This window comes from Astatotilapia calliptera, chromosome 3 (genome assembly GCF_964374335.1).
Source record: "Astatotilapia calliptera chromosome 3, fAstCal68.1, whole genome shotgun sequence".
Lineage (NCBI taxonomy): Eukaryota > Metazoa > Chordata > Actinopteri > Cichliformes > Cichlidae > Astatotilapia > Astatotilapia calliptera.
In genome coordinates this window covers 16,887,958-16,902,720 of record NC_137424.1, presented here as the reverse complement: position 1 = coordinate 16,902,720, position 14,763 = coordinate 16,887,958, and the positions used below count along the sequence as shown (strand labels likewise).

At 39.2% G+C, this 14,763-nt stretch overlaps 2 protein-coding genes across 6 annotated transcripts in view; both read left to right on the top strand.

Annotated features, from left to right (window-relative positions):
- The window catches only part of LOC113035147 (protein TANC1-like), a 388,820-nt gene that overhangs the window by 19,986 nt on the left and 354,071 nt on the right, over window positions 1-14,763 (top strand). For all 5 annotated transcript variants that reach the window (XM_080298189.1, XM_080298190.1, XM_080298188.1 and 2 more), the window contains exons 7-12: window positions 81-688; window positions 2,779-2,887; window positions 3,125-3,247; window positions 4,453-4,689; window positions 13,572-13,757; window positions 14,380-14,458. In XM_080298189.1, the coding sequence (XP_080154315.1) occupies window positions 81-688; window positions 2,779-2,887; window positions 3,125-3,247; window positions 4,453-4,689; window positions 13,572-13,757; window positions 14,380-14,458 (1,342 nt within the window). The remainder of the gene's footprint in view (window positions 1-80; window positions 689-2,778; window positions 2,888-3,124; window positions 3,248-4,452; window positions 4,690-13,571; window positions 13,758-14,379; window positions 14,459-14,763) is intronic.
- LOC145422960 (protein NLRC3-like) overlaps window positions 1-14,763 on the top strand; it is a gene marked incomplete at its 5' end in the record, with an annotated part of 416,117 nt that overhangs the window by 332,930 nt on the left and 68,424 nt on the right. The window lies entirely within an intron of this gene.

Below are 14,763 nucleotides of genomic sequence, written 5' to 3'. Positions count from 1 at the left end.
TGCATTGACACTTTAATAGTACATTGAAGCTCAGATGTATGTTTTTATGTCACGCTCTGTCTTTATCTTGTCTTCAATAGGAGATCACCAGCCTCCTGCCCTTCTCCAAAATCTCCCTGGATGACTTTTCTGACAACAAAGAGATCAGCAATGACCTCAACGCATATATTCAGTATCGTATCAACGGCAGCAAGGACATCATGAACAATATTAGCCTGAACGGCAAGGCCGATCCTATCACAGTCGGCAAGCTAAGTAGCCACCTGATCTCCCGCAGCCAAGGGTCCTACCTGTATCTCAAACTCACCCTGGATCTGTTTGAAAGAGGCCACCTCGTGATCAAAAGTGCCAGTTACAAAGTCGTGCCTGTTTCACTGGCAGAACTGTACCAGTTACAGTGTAACATGAAATTCATGACCAATTCAGCCTTTGAGCGCTCACTGCTGATCCTCAACGTATCGCTCGCCTCGCTGCACCCCCTGACTGACGAGCAGCTGTTCAACGCCATCAACGCGGGGTTCGTCCAGGGGGAGCTACAATGGGAGGACTTTCAGCAACGCATGGAGCTGCTCTCGTGCTTTCTCATCAAACGGAGGGACAAGACGCGCATGTTTTGTCACCCTTCCTTCAGAGAGTGGCTGGTGTGGAGAGCTGATGGAGAGAGTACGGACTTCCTTTGTGACCCCAGGTCAGTTTTCTGCTAATGCAATAACTTCGCAGCTCTCAATTTGGTTTGCAGGCTTCTGTAATGCATTTAGAGTTTGCGTATGTTTCAGTAATGCATTTAGAAAAGGTTCTTGAATTGCACAAATAGGCATGTAGGACAGTAAGAAAAGTACAACTAATGCTGCAGAATAATATGATAAACGTGTCTTCATGTGAATGAAGTTTTGCATCTCAGAGTGCTTCTGAATTAGTTGTTTTAGGTCTCTGACAGCTTTAATCATGCCTAAATTTGGTGTCCATCCTGTCGGTTGTCACAAAGTTCTTACCTAAAATGTTTAAAGCAGTGTCCTGCTTATTTCCGGTCCTCAATTTTAATGCAGGAGAGCAGAATTTAACGTGGGATATGTCTGCAGAAGGGGAGAATAGCTGGCTCTGGATGTATTAGAGGCAGTAATTCAGTGTTTTTCTTCACATATCTGCGCAGAAATCGGTCCATAATAAACACTGCAGACTGCACCAAAGCTTCCATTTGTAAATAAACCCCTTTAGTCAGCAGTTTGCATACGCAGCCCTGCAACATCATAGATCAGATTTCAAGCAGGCTGTTTCACTTCTTCGAGTCGTCTTCTCTTGCATAATGACTCCATTGTATAACATTTGTGAGAATGTGAGAATACAGCTGTGGAAGTGAAGCATGTTAGATTAATGCTCGAATCTTGCAACAATGACATTCAGGCTTCACTGAATGTAATTTGAGATTTTGCAGAAACATTAGACTCCCTGAAGTCCTGTTTGTTGGTGTCAGCTTGTTGCATGCCAAAGTCTTTCCTTTGTCTCGGAAAAAATACACACGGCATGCAGAAAAAAAATTGAGTGTGAAGTGATGTGATGATGTGAGCATTTACAGACACATCACAGGACTAAATTCATTAGCACAAGGCCTGTTTGCGACGTACAGCACATTCAAAAGGTCATCTCAGAATGCACCTTTGATACAGTGAAGCTGTTTGTAATAAAGCAGCACCTCTGCAGATAAATCCTGTGCTCTTTTGGAGCTGTCAGGATTCATCCGAGTTCAGATGCCTGACTGCAGACTTCACCCTCATATCAAACACATCGATTCTCCTTCCACTGCCTCTCCCCGGTCTGAATTGTTCACATGTGCTGGTACCGTATTATAATTGTCAAATTTCAAATAACAAGCCGCACCAGCGTTGTTAGTGGATTACTCGCTCCCTCATCTGCTTGTTTGCAACCCACTAATTTGCGCTGCTGTTGGCAGCTTGCATTGGTCATCGGTAAAATGAACTGCTGCGTCTGTGCTCATGAATTTGTGCTTTGTTAGTAGATCACCCGCACAACTTTTGACTCCTGATCAGTGCTTTTTTTTTTTTTTGTTGTCTTGCAGCCTCACACTGATTTGCCCTGTTTTAATAAATAGTGCTTTTTGTGAGGGAGGGGGGGTACTGACCTATGCATTTTGCAGATATTGCATGTTGCAATGCGAGGCAGGCTTATCTCTTTTAGCAGTACTTGCAGTGCTTACCTAATTGAAATGCTGGAGCCACACGCAAATGAGAGATTTCAGTCATTCACACTTCATAAATTGAATGATGTCACTTTTTTCCTCCCTGTTGCTCACCTCTGCTCACACGGCGATGCCTCCAAACGGACGAGAGCTGAGCTTCGTATTCTGGTCATTCACAGCCTTCCAGCTCCATCATTAAAAAAACAAAGGCTTGTAGTCTGGCGCAGGAGATGCACAGAGAGACAAAAGCCTCCTGCACTGCCTCTCTGTTTGTGCCTGGGCACAACTAGAGAGGATTTTTATCCAGATCAAAGGGATTCGCAATCATGCATGCCTTTTTAATGAAGTTCTGCATTAATTAGTGCCTCAGTGACACTCTTCCCCCCTGTTGTTCAGAGGGTCATTGCCAAACATTTTTAGCTTATTCACACTAGCTCCAGAATACAATAGTTCTCCATGACAGTGCCAGGCTCCTCGTCATCAGCAGAATGAATCAGTACTTTCATGTCGTTTGAAGCAGAGGAACAATCATTCCTACTGTTGACGACTGAGTATCCTATCTGTTCCCTTGTTTTCTAACCCAGGACCGGTCACGCTCTCATGGCTTTCATGTTATCGCGCCAAGAGGGGAAACTGAATCGGCAGCAGACAATGGAGCTGGGACACCACATACTCAAAGCACACATCTTCAAGGTATAGATGTGGAACCTACGTGGTCTATGCATTCATCTTTATTTGAAATCCATCCCTTGCAGGAATTTCTTGGTGTTCACTTTCTCTTGATTTATGCACTGTGACAATGGTTCACCAGAGGATAAGCCGTGGGATGTGGAAAGCAACATTGACAGCTTATGCCCCTCAGATTCGCTGGTTTTTACATATGTGTGTTTGTGTATTTACTCATGCATTTATGCATCGGCGTGCGTGCAGGGTCTGAGCAAGAAGACAGGCGTGTCATCCAGTGTCCTTCAGGCTCTGTGGATAAACTGCAGCACTGACGGCCTTTCTGCAGCCCTGGCCTCCCTGAGGAACCTCTACACACCTAATGTCAAGGTAAGCCTTTGCTTCAGGTTTGCTCCTGCGCGTCTGTTGAATGCAGAACAATCGGCTTATTAGCTAACGATGAAAAAAACACATTATTGATAACCTGAAATGCCTAAATGCAACAGGTTGCTTTTGTTGAAATGCAAAGTATAAGCTTCTTGAGGGGATATAGGAAACCTTTAAACACTATATATTAAACACACAGTATATGTATCCAATTTTCAGCATTTTCATAACCCTTTTGTTACATTGGAGTAATATAATCATATACACTGGTTAGGTCATTTTAAAGCAAATGCATCTCAGAAATAACTGCAACTTTCTTTAGATTTTAGTTACACTTTTAATCCCCGAATGTTGCTCCACGCAGAGAATGTTTTATTAATAACCGCTGTCCTTTTATATTGTTAATGTGTCCAATTATAATTTGACAGGTAAATGTTAATAAGCTTCGCGCACGAGCCAACTTCCTGTGTACTGCTTTTCAGTCGTGTTTCGAAGGGCGATAATCATTTGGCCTTTCCTGGAAAGGCTGTTCTGCCAGCATGATGCATTCTGGCTCGAAGAAAAATTATCCTCCGTACTTCTTTGCCGTTAGTGTTATTGTTTCAGAGGGCGTTCCATCACCTGGTGTCTGTTTGTGAGTTATTGTATAAATGTGTAGTATTAGTCAAACAGACATTTACAAAATGACCTTATTCTCTCCTCTGGGGGAGGGGTGGGGGGGTTAATTATGCTACAGAGGATCCAGAAAATAACACACACTTTCATCTCCTGTCGTCAAACACTCATTTCACTCTTTGGTTTTGTTTGACTAGGCCTTTATTATTGATTTACTCGTAATGAAAGCGAATACCACACTTGATAATTGCATTCGCTAGAATGTGGCCGTTTCATTTGCCGTCTGAAAAATCTGAAGATGAGAATAAGAAGTTTGATCTCTGTATGAGCCATAAAATGAGTAATGGAAACAATTCTGCTGCTCAAACATGGGTGGTAGTTCACATTTTTAAGTGTATAATTTAGCCAATAAAGAGTAAAATAGTTAAACAGTCATCTCTTCTTAAGAGAATAACATTTATTTTTAATTCAGATTTCTTTCACCTTTAAGTACATGTGATAAAAAATTCACTTCTTTGCAAAGACCTTGAAATAAATATTCAAACGTGAATGCTTTCTGCATTTTTTATTTATTTTTTTGCTTGTATGATCAGGTAAGCCGTCTCCTGATGCTGGGAGGGGCAAACGTGAATTACCGCACAGAAGTCCTGAACAACGCACCAGTGCTTTGCGTCCAGTGTCACCTCGGTCACCAGGAAATTGTCTCACTGCTGCTCGAGTTCGGCGCCAGCGTGGATGTTGTTTCAGAAAACGGCATGAGCCCCCTCTGCTTCTCAGCTGCTGCAGGACACTTGGGACAAGTCATGCTGCTCTGTAAAAAGGAGGCTAAGGTGAGGACTTTTCATATTGTGACTACTTGACAACTCTACTGATGTAGTTTTCTTGTGATCATAGACATTTGGTTTCATTTGGCCATCTTTCTGGATTTCTGGCTTTTTCATATGCAGGGTTTGTATGGGTGCTTGAAATCATTAAAAAAGGCTTGAATTTAAATATTGTCTTTTCAAGGTTTGAATAGTGCTTGAATTTTAGATGTGGTGCTTAAACGTGGTTGAAACCATATTTCATTCACCACAAATAACTGAATGAGTCACAAAGTGTGAAAGCAAAATTTCTCCATCTGGTCTGCCTTGCACCTCTGCGTGCCAGTCTGTTTCAATGTGTGACCCCGCCCTCCCCCTGGGGATGAGTGCACTAACTTGACGTTGCTGTTTTAATGAGTGTTTGATGGAAAACGACACTGGTGGAATTTGCACTCTGAGTCACATGACAGGTGAGTCCTAGTAAATAATTTTCGAGTATGTGTACATAACACATGCTAATTTTAAAACTATTATTATTATTTTGCTAGCTATCAAACGTGCTGGAGAAATGCACTGAGTGTGATAGTACAGTAGTTGGTTATGGCATGGTGATTTATGGTATATGCTGTAAACATAGCTAACATTACTTAGCAGTAGCAGTAATGTGAGTTACTTCACTCAAGTAAAAGCTTTAAACGTTAGTCTGATACTTAACTAGCCAACTTGAGGCTTAAGGGAATAATGGTAATAAGAGGGACTGATCTATATGGGCACAGAGAATAGCCACTTTTTGTGGTACTGAAGTTCCCGGGCTTTCATTCAAAATCTGTTTATCGTGAGCACCCACCCATTAAACATAAAAATTATAAATAGCGTCAAGCTATTTCAAGCTATTGATGCCTGTGGGCACTATCAGCCACTGAGACAACAGACAAATTTTAGTGTTTTAATGAATGAATATTTCATACATTAAGGCTGCCTGTTTATTTAAGAGAGGTGAACAATACATTATAATTATACATAATAATATCACAGATGATAGACTAAATAAATAGATTTTACTTAGATGCTTGTTCATTCTTAAAGTCTTATATGTTGAATTGAACTGAATGTCATCTGTTCAAAGGCTCTCCCAGTCAGTGCTGTTCTCCATGCCTGTCTTACTCTACATGATGTTATTAGCACAAACACTTTAAAAGTTACTGTGACTCAAACATAGAAAAATAGATTTTTTATTTCCCTCACCTAATTTTTAAAAGTATTTTATAGCATATAACACCTTTGAAAATATGCTTTGGTTCACATTTAACTCCAGAAAATCATAAATCAAAATATGGATATTACCTGTCCACAGATTCATGGTGCAGTAACTGCTCTTTTAACTGTCTGGTGTCTTTGCTTTGTTTGGTGTTTGTAGACATGGTTTACATGAGTTTTTAGCTGAGACTCAGAGGTTTCTGTGGACACTACTCATGTCAGCACTTATATTTCTGACCTCGTGTTATAATCGATTAAACGTGATCTCCTCTCTTTTGCCCCCATTTTTGATGTTGTGGGTGCAAATGATCAGGCGTGACATTCTCATAATAAATCAGATAAAATACTGCAAAGAATTAATCCTGCATTTGTGTGATTGAAATGTGTGTGCAGTGACAGTGTTTAAAGATTTGGCCTAAATAATTCTGGAGTGAATGAGCCTAAACATGATGACCGGACTAATGACACCATATCACCTGTGACACTCACACACGCACGTATGACTTTGCCAGTTTCAGCTGAAACAATTTCAGTGTTTCAAACCATGTTCCAGAGTTTTTAGTTCACCGTTCATGAGGTTTCAAGAAGAAAATGAAAGACAGATCTGAATGTTTGAAAGTGTTTTGGAAAAACTCTGTAAAGAATAGATGAACAATACTCAAAGGATAAATTCAACTGTTTTATTTTGTTAGATAAGTTGAAAAAAAAGTTAAACAAGCAAGTAAATAACGAAACAAGGTTAAATGAAGTAAGAGCAAAAAGTTAATAAGTAAATAACGAAACAAGGTTAAATGAAGTAAGAGCAAAAAGTTAATAAGTAAATAACGAAACAAGGTTAAATGAGGTAAGAGCAAAAAGTTAACAAGTAAATAAAGAAACAAGGTTAAATGAGGTAAGAGCAAAAAGTTAACAAGTAAATAACGAAACAAGGTTAAATGAAGTAAGAGCAAAAAGTTAACAAGTAAATAACGAAACAAGGTTAAATGAAGTAAGAGCAAAAAGTTAATAAGTAAATAACGAAACAAGGTTAAATGAAGTAAGAGCAAAAAGTTAATAAGTAAATAACGAAACAAGGTTAAATGAGGTAAGTTCAAAAAGTTAACAAGTAAATAACGAAACAAGGTAAAACGAAGTAAGAGCAAAAAGTTAACAAGTAAATAACGAAACAAGGTTAAATGAGGTAAGTTCAAAAAGTTAACAAGTAAATAACGAAACAAGGTTAAATGAAGTAAGAGCAAAAAGTTAACAAGTAAATAACGAAACAAGGTTAAATGAGGTAAGTTCAAAAAGTTAACAAGTAAATAACGAAACAAGGTAAAACGAAGTAAGAGCAAAAAGTTAACAAGTAAATAACGAAACAAGGTTAAATGAGGTAAGAGCAAAAAGTTAATAAGTAAATAACGAAACAAGGTTAAATGAGGTAAGTTCAAAAAGTTAACAAGTAAATAACGAAACAAGGTAAAACGAAGTAAGAGCAAAAAGTTAACAAGTAAATAACGAAACAAGGTTAAATGAGGTAAGTTCAAAAAGTTAACAAGTAAATAACGAAACAAGGTAGAGGAGAGAAAACCCCAACAATCCCCTCTGAGCAAGCACTAGGCGACAGTGGGGAGGAAAAACTGCCTTTAAACGGGCAGAAACCTCCAGCAGAACCAGGCTCAGGAGGGGGCAGTCAACTGCCGGGACTGGTTGGGGGGGTGAACAGAGGTGGAGCAAGACGAGGCTACATCAGTTGAAGAAGCAGTATTGTCCCTCTACCGGAAAAAGCTGAAGAATCTTTTCTTCTTTTTCATGGACTTTTCCACGAGCGCCTTTTTGTCCAGGATGAGGGTTCTCAACTCATCGATGGTTTCTGTGTTTTGCCTCTCTAGTTTCTTGCATGTTTGTTCCACCTGTTCTAATGTTGCTTGTGTTTCTTCAAGCTTTTCTTTGAGGTCTTTGGATGTTGCCTCCTGTGTCAGCTTTGCCTTCTGCAGGTCTGCATTTCTCACTTGATCTTCTTTGTGCAGGCCTTCTAGCTGCTCATTTCTTTTCTGGATATCGCGGAGCGTACACTGCAGGTCCTCATGCGTTTTGTCTTGTTTTTGCTTTTGGGCCTGCATTTCTGTGTTTTCCCGCTTCAAGTTGTTGAATTCCAACAATATCCCCTTAATGAGCTCTGAGTTGTTTTTGGCCATGTGATCAATCTTTTTCTGCATGTGTGAGCATCGTTTTTCTAGTGTTTCCTTTTCTCCCTCCAGCTCACTTGTTTTGACCTTCAGTTCATCACAGAATCCTTGCAACTTTTGATTTTTACTCTCAAAGTCCTTGATAATGCACTTTTCTTCTGGCAGTCTTTCTTTCTGTTGCTCTTTCTCTTGAAGGAGGTCTTTATTTTGGACCAATGTTTGTTCCAACTCTGCCTTCACCATTCTGTACTTTTCCTGCATGCCTTGGAGCTCGCGCTGCAGGTCTTTTTGCTTTGTGTCCTGTTGTTCCTTCTGTTGGAGGACTTCTTTATTTTTTTCTTCAGCTTCATCAAGCTTTCTTTGGAGCAGGTGATTCATTTGGTCCATGTATTGCAGATCCCACTCCATTTTATCAATCGTCGCTTTCCTGCCTTGAAGCTGCTCGGACATTTCTTTAACTTCAGCGCTCTTTTTCTTGTTTTCTTTGATGAGGGATACAATCTGCTCTCTGGCTTGAGCAAACTTGATCCCCCAGCCCTCATTAATAATGTTGATGTCGGGCTGGCGCTGTAGTGTTTCTTCCAGGTGTTTGTTTTGTGCTTCCATCTGTAAGCACTTCTTCTCCAGGTGACGTTTTTCTTCTTCAATTTGTCGAATTTTGTTCTGGAGATGGTTGTTTTCATTCCTACTCTCCTGTAATGCCCTTTGGATGGATAAGAGGCCATTTGGAGAAATTGGCCGGCCACGCGTGGAAGGAGAGGCGGCGAAATCTTTTTGTCTCGGTTGCCGTAATCTTGGATACATGTTGGCGTTTGTATCCGATGACTCTGAGAGGTTTCCAAATTTTTCTGTAGTCAACGTTTGAAGGCTGCAAACACAAAGGCTGCGAAGAAACGAACTGAAAATTGCTGTTTCTCACCCCTATTTATAGAAAAACTTCAAAGGATCCTTGTGACATCCTTGTGACATCCTTGTGACATCATAACTCCTAAGCCAATCAGATTGTCACATGACATTTTGGAATGTGGAATGGGGATATGTTTTTTTTTAAACAGTTTTCAAATGTAACTTAATATTTAAGTGTTTCTTACTTGACCCGCTTAGTCGATTAAAAAGTTAATTGCCACGAACACCCCTAATGTTATATAACAGACCACAGAAAAAAGACAGGTTTTTTTCTACGTGACAGAGCTATAATAAATGTTTTGTTTTTTTAATTATCCTACTTTTTCTAAAAGGGAACATTATTTAAAGAATATGTATTTAATTAAAAACTCTGTATTCATCTAAAGGGTATACCAAGAAGGGTGAGCTTCCTGCTTGAAAAGGAAATGACCAAAATAAATGTATTTCTCTGCAATTACAAACTCTGTGTAAACAGTCTTGGTGTCAAAATAAAGCTAACACTGGTGAGATGTCATCAGAGCTGTAAATATTACTGCAGATGTTACTATGTCAAAGTTACTGTGACTCAAACATAGAAACATTGATTTTTTATTTCCCTCACCTAATTTTTAAAAGTATTTTATAGCATATAACACGTTTGAAAATATGCTTTGGTTCACATTTAACTCCAGAAAATCATAAATCAAAATAGGGATATTACCTGTCCACAGATTCATGGTGCAGTAACTGCTCTTTTAACTGTCTGGTGTCTTTGCTTTGTTTGGTGTTTGTAGACATGGTTTACATGAGTTTTTAGCTGAGATTCAGAGGTTTCTGTGGACACTACTCATGTCAGCACTTATATTTCTGACCTCGTGTTATAATCGATTAAACGTGGTCTCCTCTCTTTTGCCCCCATTTTTGATGTTGTGGGTGCAAATGATCAGGCGTGACATTCTCATAATAAATCAGATAAGATACTGCAAAGAATTAATCCTGCATTTGTGTGATTGAAATGTGTGTGCAGTGACACTGTTTTAAAGATTTGGCCTAAATAATTCTGGAGTGAATGAGCCTAAACATGATGACCGGACTAATGACACCATATCACCTGTGACACTCACACACGCACGTATGACTTTGCCAGTTTCAGCTGAAACAATTTCAGTGTTTCAAACCATGTTCCAGAGTTTTTAGTTCACCGTTCATGAGGTTTCAAGAAGAAAATGAAAGACAGATCTGAATGTTTGAAAGTGTTTTGGAAAAACTCTGTAAAGATTAGATGAACAATACTCAAAGGATAAATTCAACTGTTTTATTTTGTTAGATAAGTTGAAAAAAAAGTTAAACAAGCAAGTAAATAACGAAGCAAGGTTAAATGAAGTAAGAGCAAAAAGTTAACAAGTAAATAACGAAACAAGGTTAAATGAGGTAAGAGCAAAAAGTTAACAAGTAAATAACGAAACAAGGTTAAATGAAGTAAGAGCAAAAAGTTAACAAGTAAATAACGAAACAAGGTTAAATGAGGTAAGAGCAAAAAGTTAACAAGTAAATAACGAAACAAGGTTAAATGAAGTAAGAGCAAAAAGTTAACAAGTAAATAACGAAACAAGGTAGAGGAGAGAAAACCCCAACAATCCCCTCTGAGCAAGCACTAGGCGACAGTGGGGAGGAAAAACTGCCTTTAAACGGGCAGAAACCTCCGGCAGAACCAGGCTCAGGAGGGGGCAGTCAACTGCCGGGACTGGTTGGGGGGGTGAACAGAGGTGGAGCAAGACGAGGCTACATCAGTTGAAGAAGCAGTATTGTCCCTCTACCGGAAAAAGCTGAAGAATCTTTTCTTCTTTTTCATGGACTTTTCCACGAGCGCCTTTTTGTCCAGGATGAGGGTTCTCAACTCATCGATGGTTTCTGTGTTTTGCCTCTCTAGTTTCTTGCATGTTTGTTCCACCTGTTCTAATGTTGCTTGTGTTTCTTCAAGCTTTTCTTTGAGGTCTTTGGATGTTGCCTCCTGTGTCAGCTTTGCCTTCTGCAGGTCTGCATTTCTCACTTGATCTTCTTTGTGCAGGCCTTCTAGCTGCTCATTTCTTTTCTGGATATCGCGGAGCGTACACTGCAGGTCCTCATGCGTTTTGTCTTGTTTTTGCTTTTGGGCCTGCATTTCTGTGTTTTCCCACTTCAAGTTGTTGAATTCCAACAATATCCCCTTAATGAGCTCTGAGTTGTTTTTGGCCATGTGATCAATCTTTTTCTGCATGTGTGAGCATCGTTTTTCTAGTGTTTCCTTTTCTCCCTCCAGCTCACTTGTTTTGACCTTCAGTTCATCACAGAATCCTTGCAACTTTTGATTTTTACTCTCAAAGTCCTTGATAATGCACTTTTCTTCTGGCAGTCTTTCTTTCTGTTGCTCTTTCTCTTGAAGGAGGTCTTTATTTTGGACCAATGTTTGTTCCAACTCTGCCTTCACCATTCTGTACTTTTCCTGCATGCCTTGGAGCTCGCGCTGCAGGTCTTTTTGCTTTGTGTCCTGTTGTTCCTTCTGTTGGAGGACTTCTTTATTTTTTTCTTCAGCTTCATCAAGCTTTCTTTGGAGCAGGTGATTCATTTGGTCCATGTATTGCAGATCCCACTCCATTTTATCAATCGTCGCTTTCCTGCCTTGAAGCTGCTCGGACATTTCTTTAACTTCAGCGCTCTTTTTCTTGTTTTCTTTGATGAGGGATACAATCTGCTCTCTGGCTTGAGCAAACTTGATCCCCCAGCCCTCATTAATAATGTTGATGTCGGGCTGGCGCTGTAGTGTTTCTTCCAGGTGTTTGTTTTGTGCTTCTATCTGTAAGCACTTCTTCTCCAGGTGACGTTTTTCTTCTTCAATTTGTCGAATTTTGTTCTGGAGATGGTTGTTTTCATTCCTACTCTCCTGTAATGCCCTTTGGATGGATAAGAGGCCATTTGGAGAAATTGGCCGGCCACGCGTGGAAGGAGAGGCGGCGAAATCTTTTTGTCTCGGTTGCCGTAATCTTGGATACATGTTGGCGTTTGTATCCGATGACTCTGAGAGGTTTCCAAATTTTTCTGTAGTCAACGTTTGAAGGCTGCAAACACAAAGGCTGCGAAGAAACGAACTGAAAATTGCTGTTTCTCACCCCTATTTATAGAAAAACTTCAAAGGATCCTTGTGACATCCTTGTGACATCCTTGTGACATCCTTGTGACATCATCACTCCTAAGCCAATCAGATTGTCACATGACATTTTGGAATGTGGAATGGGGATATGTTTTTTTTTAAACAGTTTTCAAATGTAACTTAATATTTAAGTGTTTCTTACTTGACCCGCTTAGTCGATTAAAAAGTTAATTGCCACGAACACCCCTAATGTTATATAACAGACCACAGAAAAAAGACAGGTTTTTTTCTACGTGACAGAGCTATAATAAATGTTTTGTTTTTTTAATTATCCTACTTTTTCTAAAAGGGAACATTATTTAAAGAATATGTATTTAATTAAAAACTCTGTATTCATCTAAAGGGTATACCAAGAAGGGTGAGCTTCCTGCTTGAAAAGGAAATGACCAAAATAAATGTATTTCTCTGCAATTACAAACTCTGTGTAAACAGTCTTGGTGTCAAAATAAAGCTAACACTGGTGAGATGTCATCAGAGCTGTAAATATTACTGCAGATGTTACTATGTCAAAGTTACTGTGACTCAAACATAGAAAAAATGATTTTTTATTTCCCTCACCTAATTTTTAAAAGTATTTTATAGCATATAACACGTTTGAAAATATGCTTTGGTTCACATTTAACTCCAGAAAATCATAAATCAAAATAGGGATATTACCTGTCCACAGATTCATGGTGCAGTAACTGCTCTTTTAACTGTCTGGTGTCTTTGCTTTGTTTGGTGTTTGTAGACATGGTTTACATGAGTTTTTAGCTGAGATTCAGAGGTTTCTGTGGACACTACTCATGTCAGCACTTATATTTCTGACCTCGTGTTATAATCGATTAAACGTGGTCTCCTCCCTTTTCCCCCCATTTCTCTGGGCATGTGTGCTTAACTAGTTAAAATAACAAACATCTGTCTCCTATTTTTGTGTCACAAAAATTATTAATTATTATTAATGATTAAAGACTTATTAATTTGTGCAGTTTTCTTGTTTTGTGTGGTTGTTGTTTTTTGTCAAGTGGAGATGAATATCTTTAAGTTGATTTGTTCACATTTGCACATCTTTCTGTTTTAAGAGAAATATGTGTTTTGAGTTTGTACACTATATGCATATAAATCAACCATTTCCTTTTTCAGTGTTTTCGTGTGGTGCATTTTTCTCTGTTTTAACAAAAGGAGAACAAAGGACTTTTAAGTCGACCTAAGATGATTTGTTTCAATTTTTACATGGTCTTATTGAGGTAATGCAAATTGAAACATTCATTCTTTTTTTTGGTAATGTACTGGAAAAGCTTTATAATGGACTTTGAAAGTGCGTAAAAATTACTTAAATTTGAAAAATGCGTCTGAACCATGCATACGGTATATTTACCTCACAGGTTTTTGCTGTTTCTGTTTATTAAAACCAAGAATCTTCTTTTTGCCAGGTTGATCATGTAGATAAGAGTGGCCAGTGTGCTCTGGTCCATGCTGCCCTACGAGGACACCTTGAGATTATCCAGTACCTGCTGGAGCTAGAATGGAGTGCTGAGGGGCAGCAGCAGGACTGCTCTCTGAAGAGCAAAGCTCTGCAGCAGGCTTTGATTGCAGCCTCGAGCATGGGGCACACACAGGTCTGACTGACACACATGCATGTATTTTACCAGATCCATAGACATAAATGCCCTTTTTTTTGTACTGTTTCTCGCTACAAAAGAAAGAAAACATGGATGTACAAAAAACATACTTTAAGCCACACAGGATCCTGGTTTTTCCAGTTTTAATAGTGAGACAAGACCTTTTCTTTCTTGCATGGTTTCACAAAGAATTTCTGATTTATTTTTTTTTAAAGATCAGAAGGAACTATAGATATATAAAATAAAAATGAGCACACAGCGTTCTCTGTGAATATGACTCAAAGCCAGAAGTACTGTTCAGAATTGCATGTAGATTCACAATCGATAACAGTGCAGCGCCTTCAGCTGCCCCGGTGAGACGTAGACTCAAGGTTTAGTTTGGCTCCCTCGTTAGCTGGAATTGGCTCCCAAGGCCTGGATTAGAATAACATAACTGGGCCAAGTGAAGTCAACCTGCATGCAGAAAAGACCCTTTTAAAGTTCAACTATTTGAATGCGCGTTTTTGTTAATGTTTTTTAAGATTAGCATTTTGTATACTGTAACCTCTCAAAGGTTTATTTGATTTTTTTTTTTTCTGCTGAAACAGCATGTCATTAATCTAAGTTTCTTTTTTGGCAGGTTGTGAGAGGCTTGCTGGCGTTGAATAATGAGCACGCTGTGCAAATTGATAGTCATGACACACTGTGGGGAGAGACAGGTATGTTCTCATCAATCTTTTTGCATTACACGGCTCTTTTGTACTATCACCAGCTGTTTTTGCATTCTGAACCACACTGCTGTAATTGAATGCTGCAGTGGAAAGTCCTGTATCTGTGCTCTCCACAGTAATGCTCTCTGTTTGATGCCGAGGTCGCTCAACCCAAATGTGGGTGCATTTTAATGGCTGTTGTAAGTCCTCCTGTGCTGTACTTTCTGGTAAAAGCATTACTTACTCTTGTCGTGTAGCTTTCTGCTTGGAATTCAGTCCACACAGTATTTTCCTTTTTTTTTAGAAAAATTGTC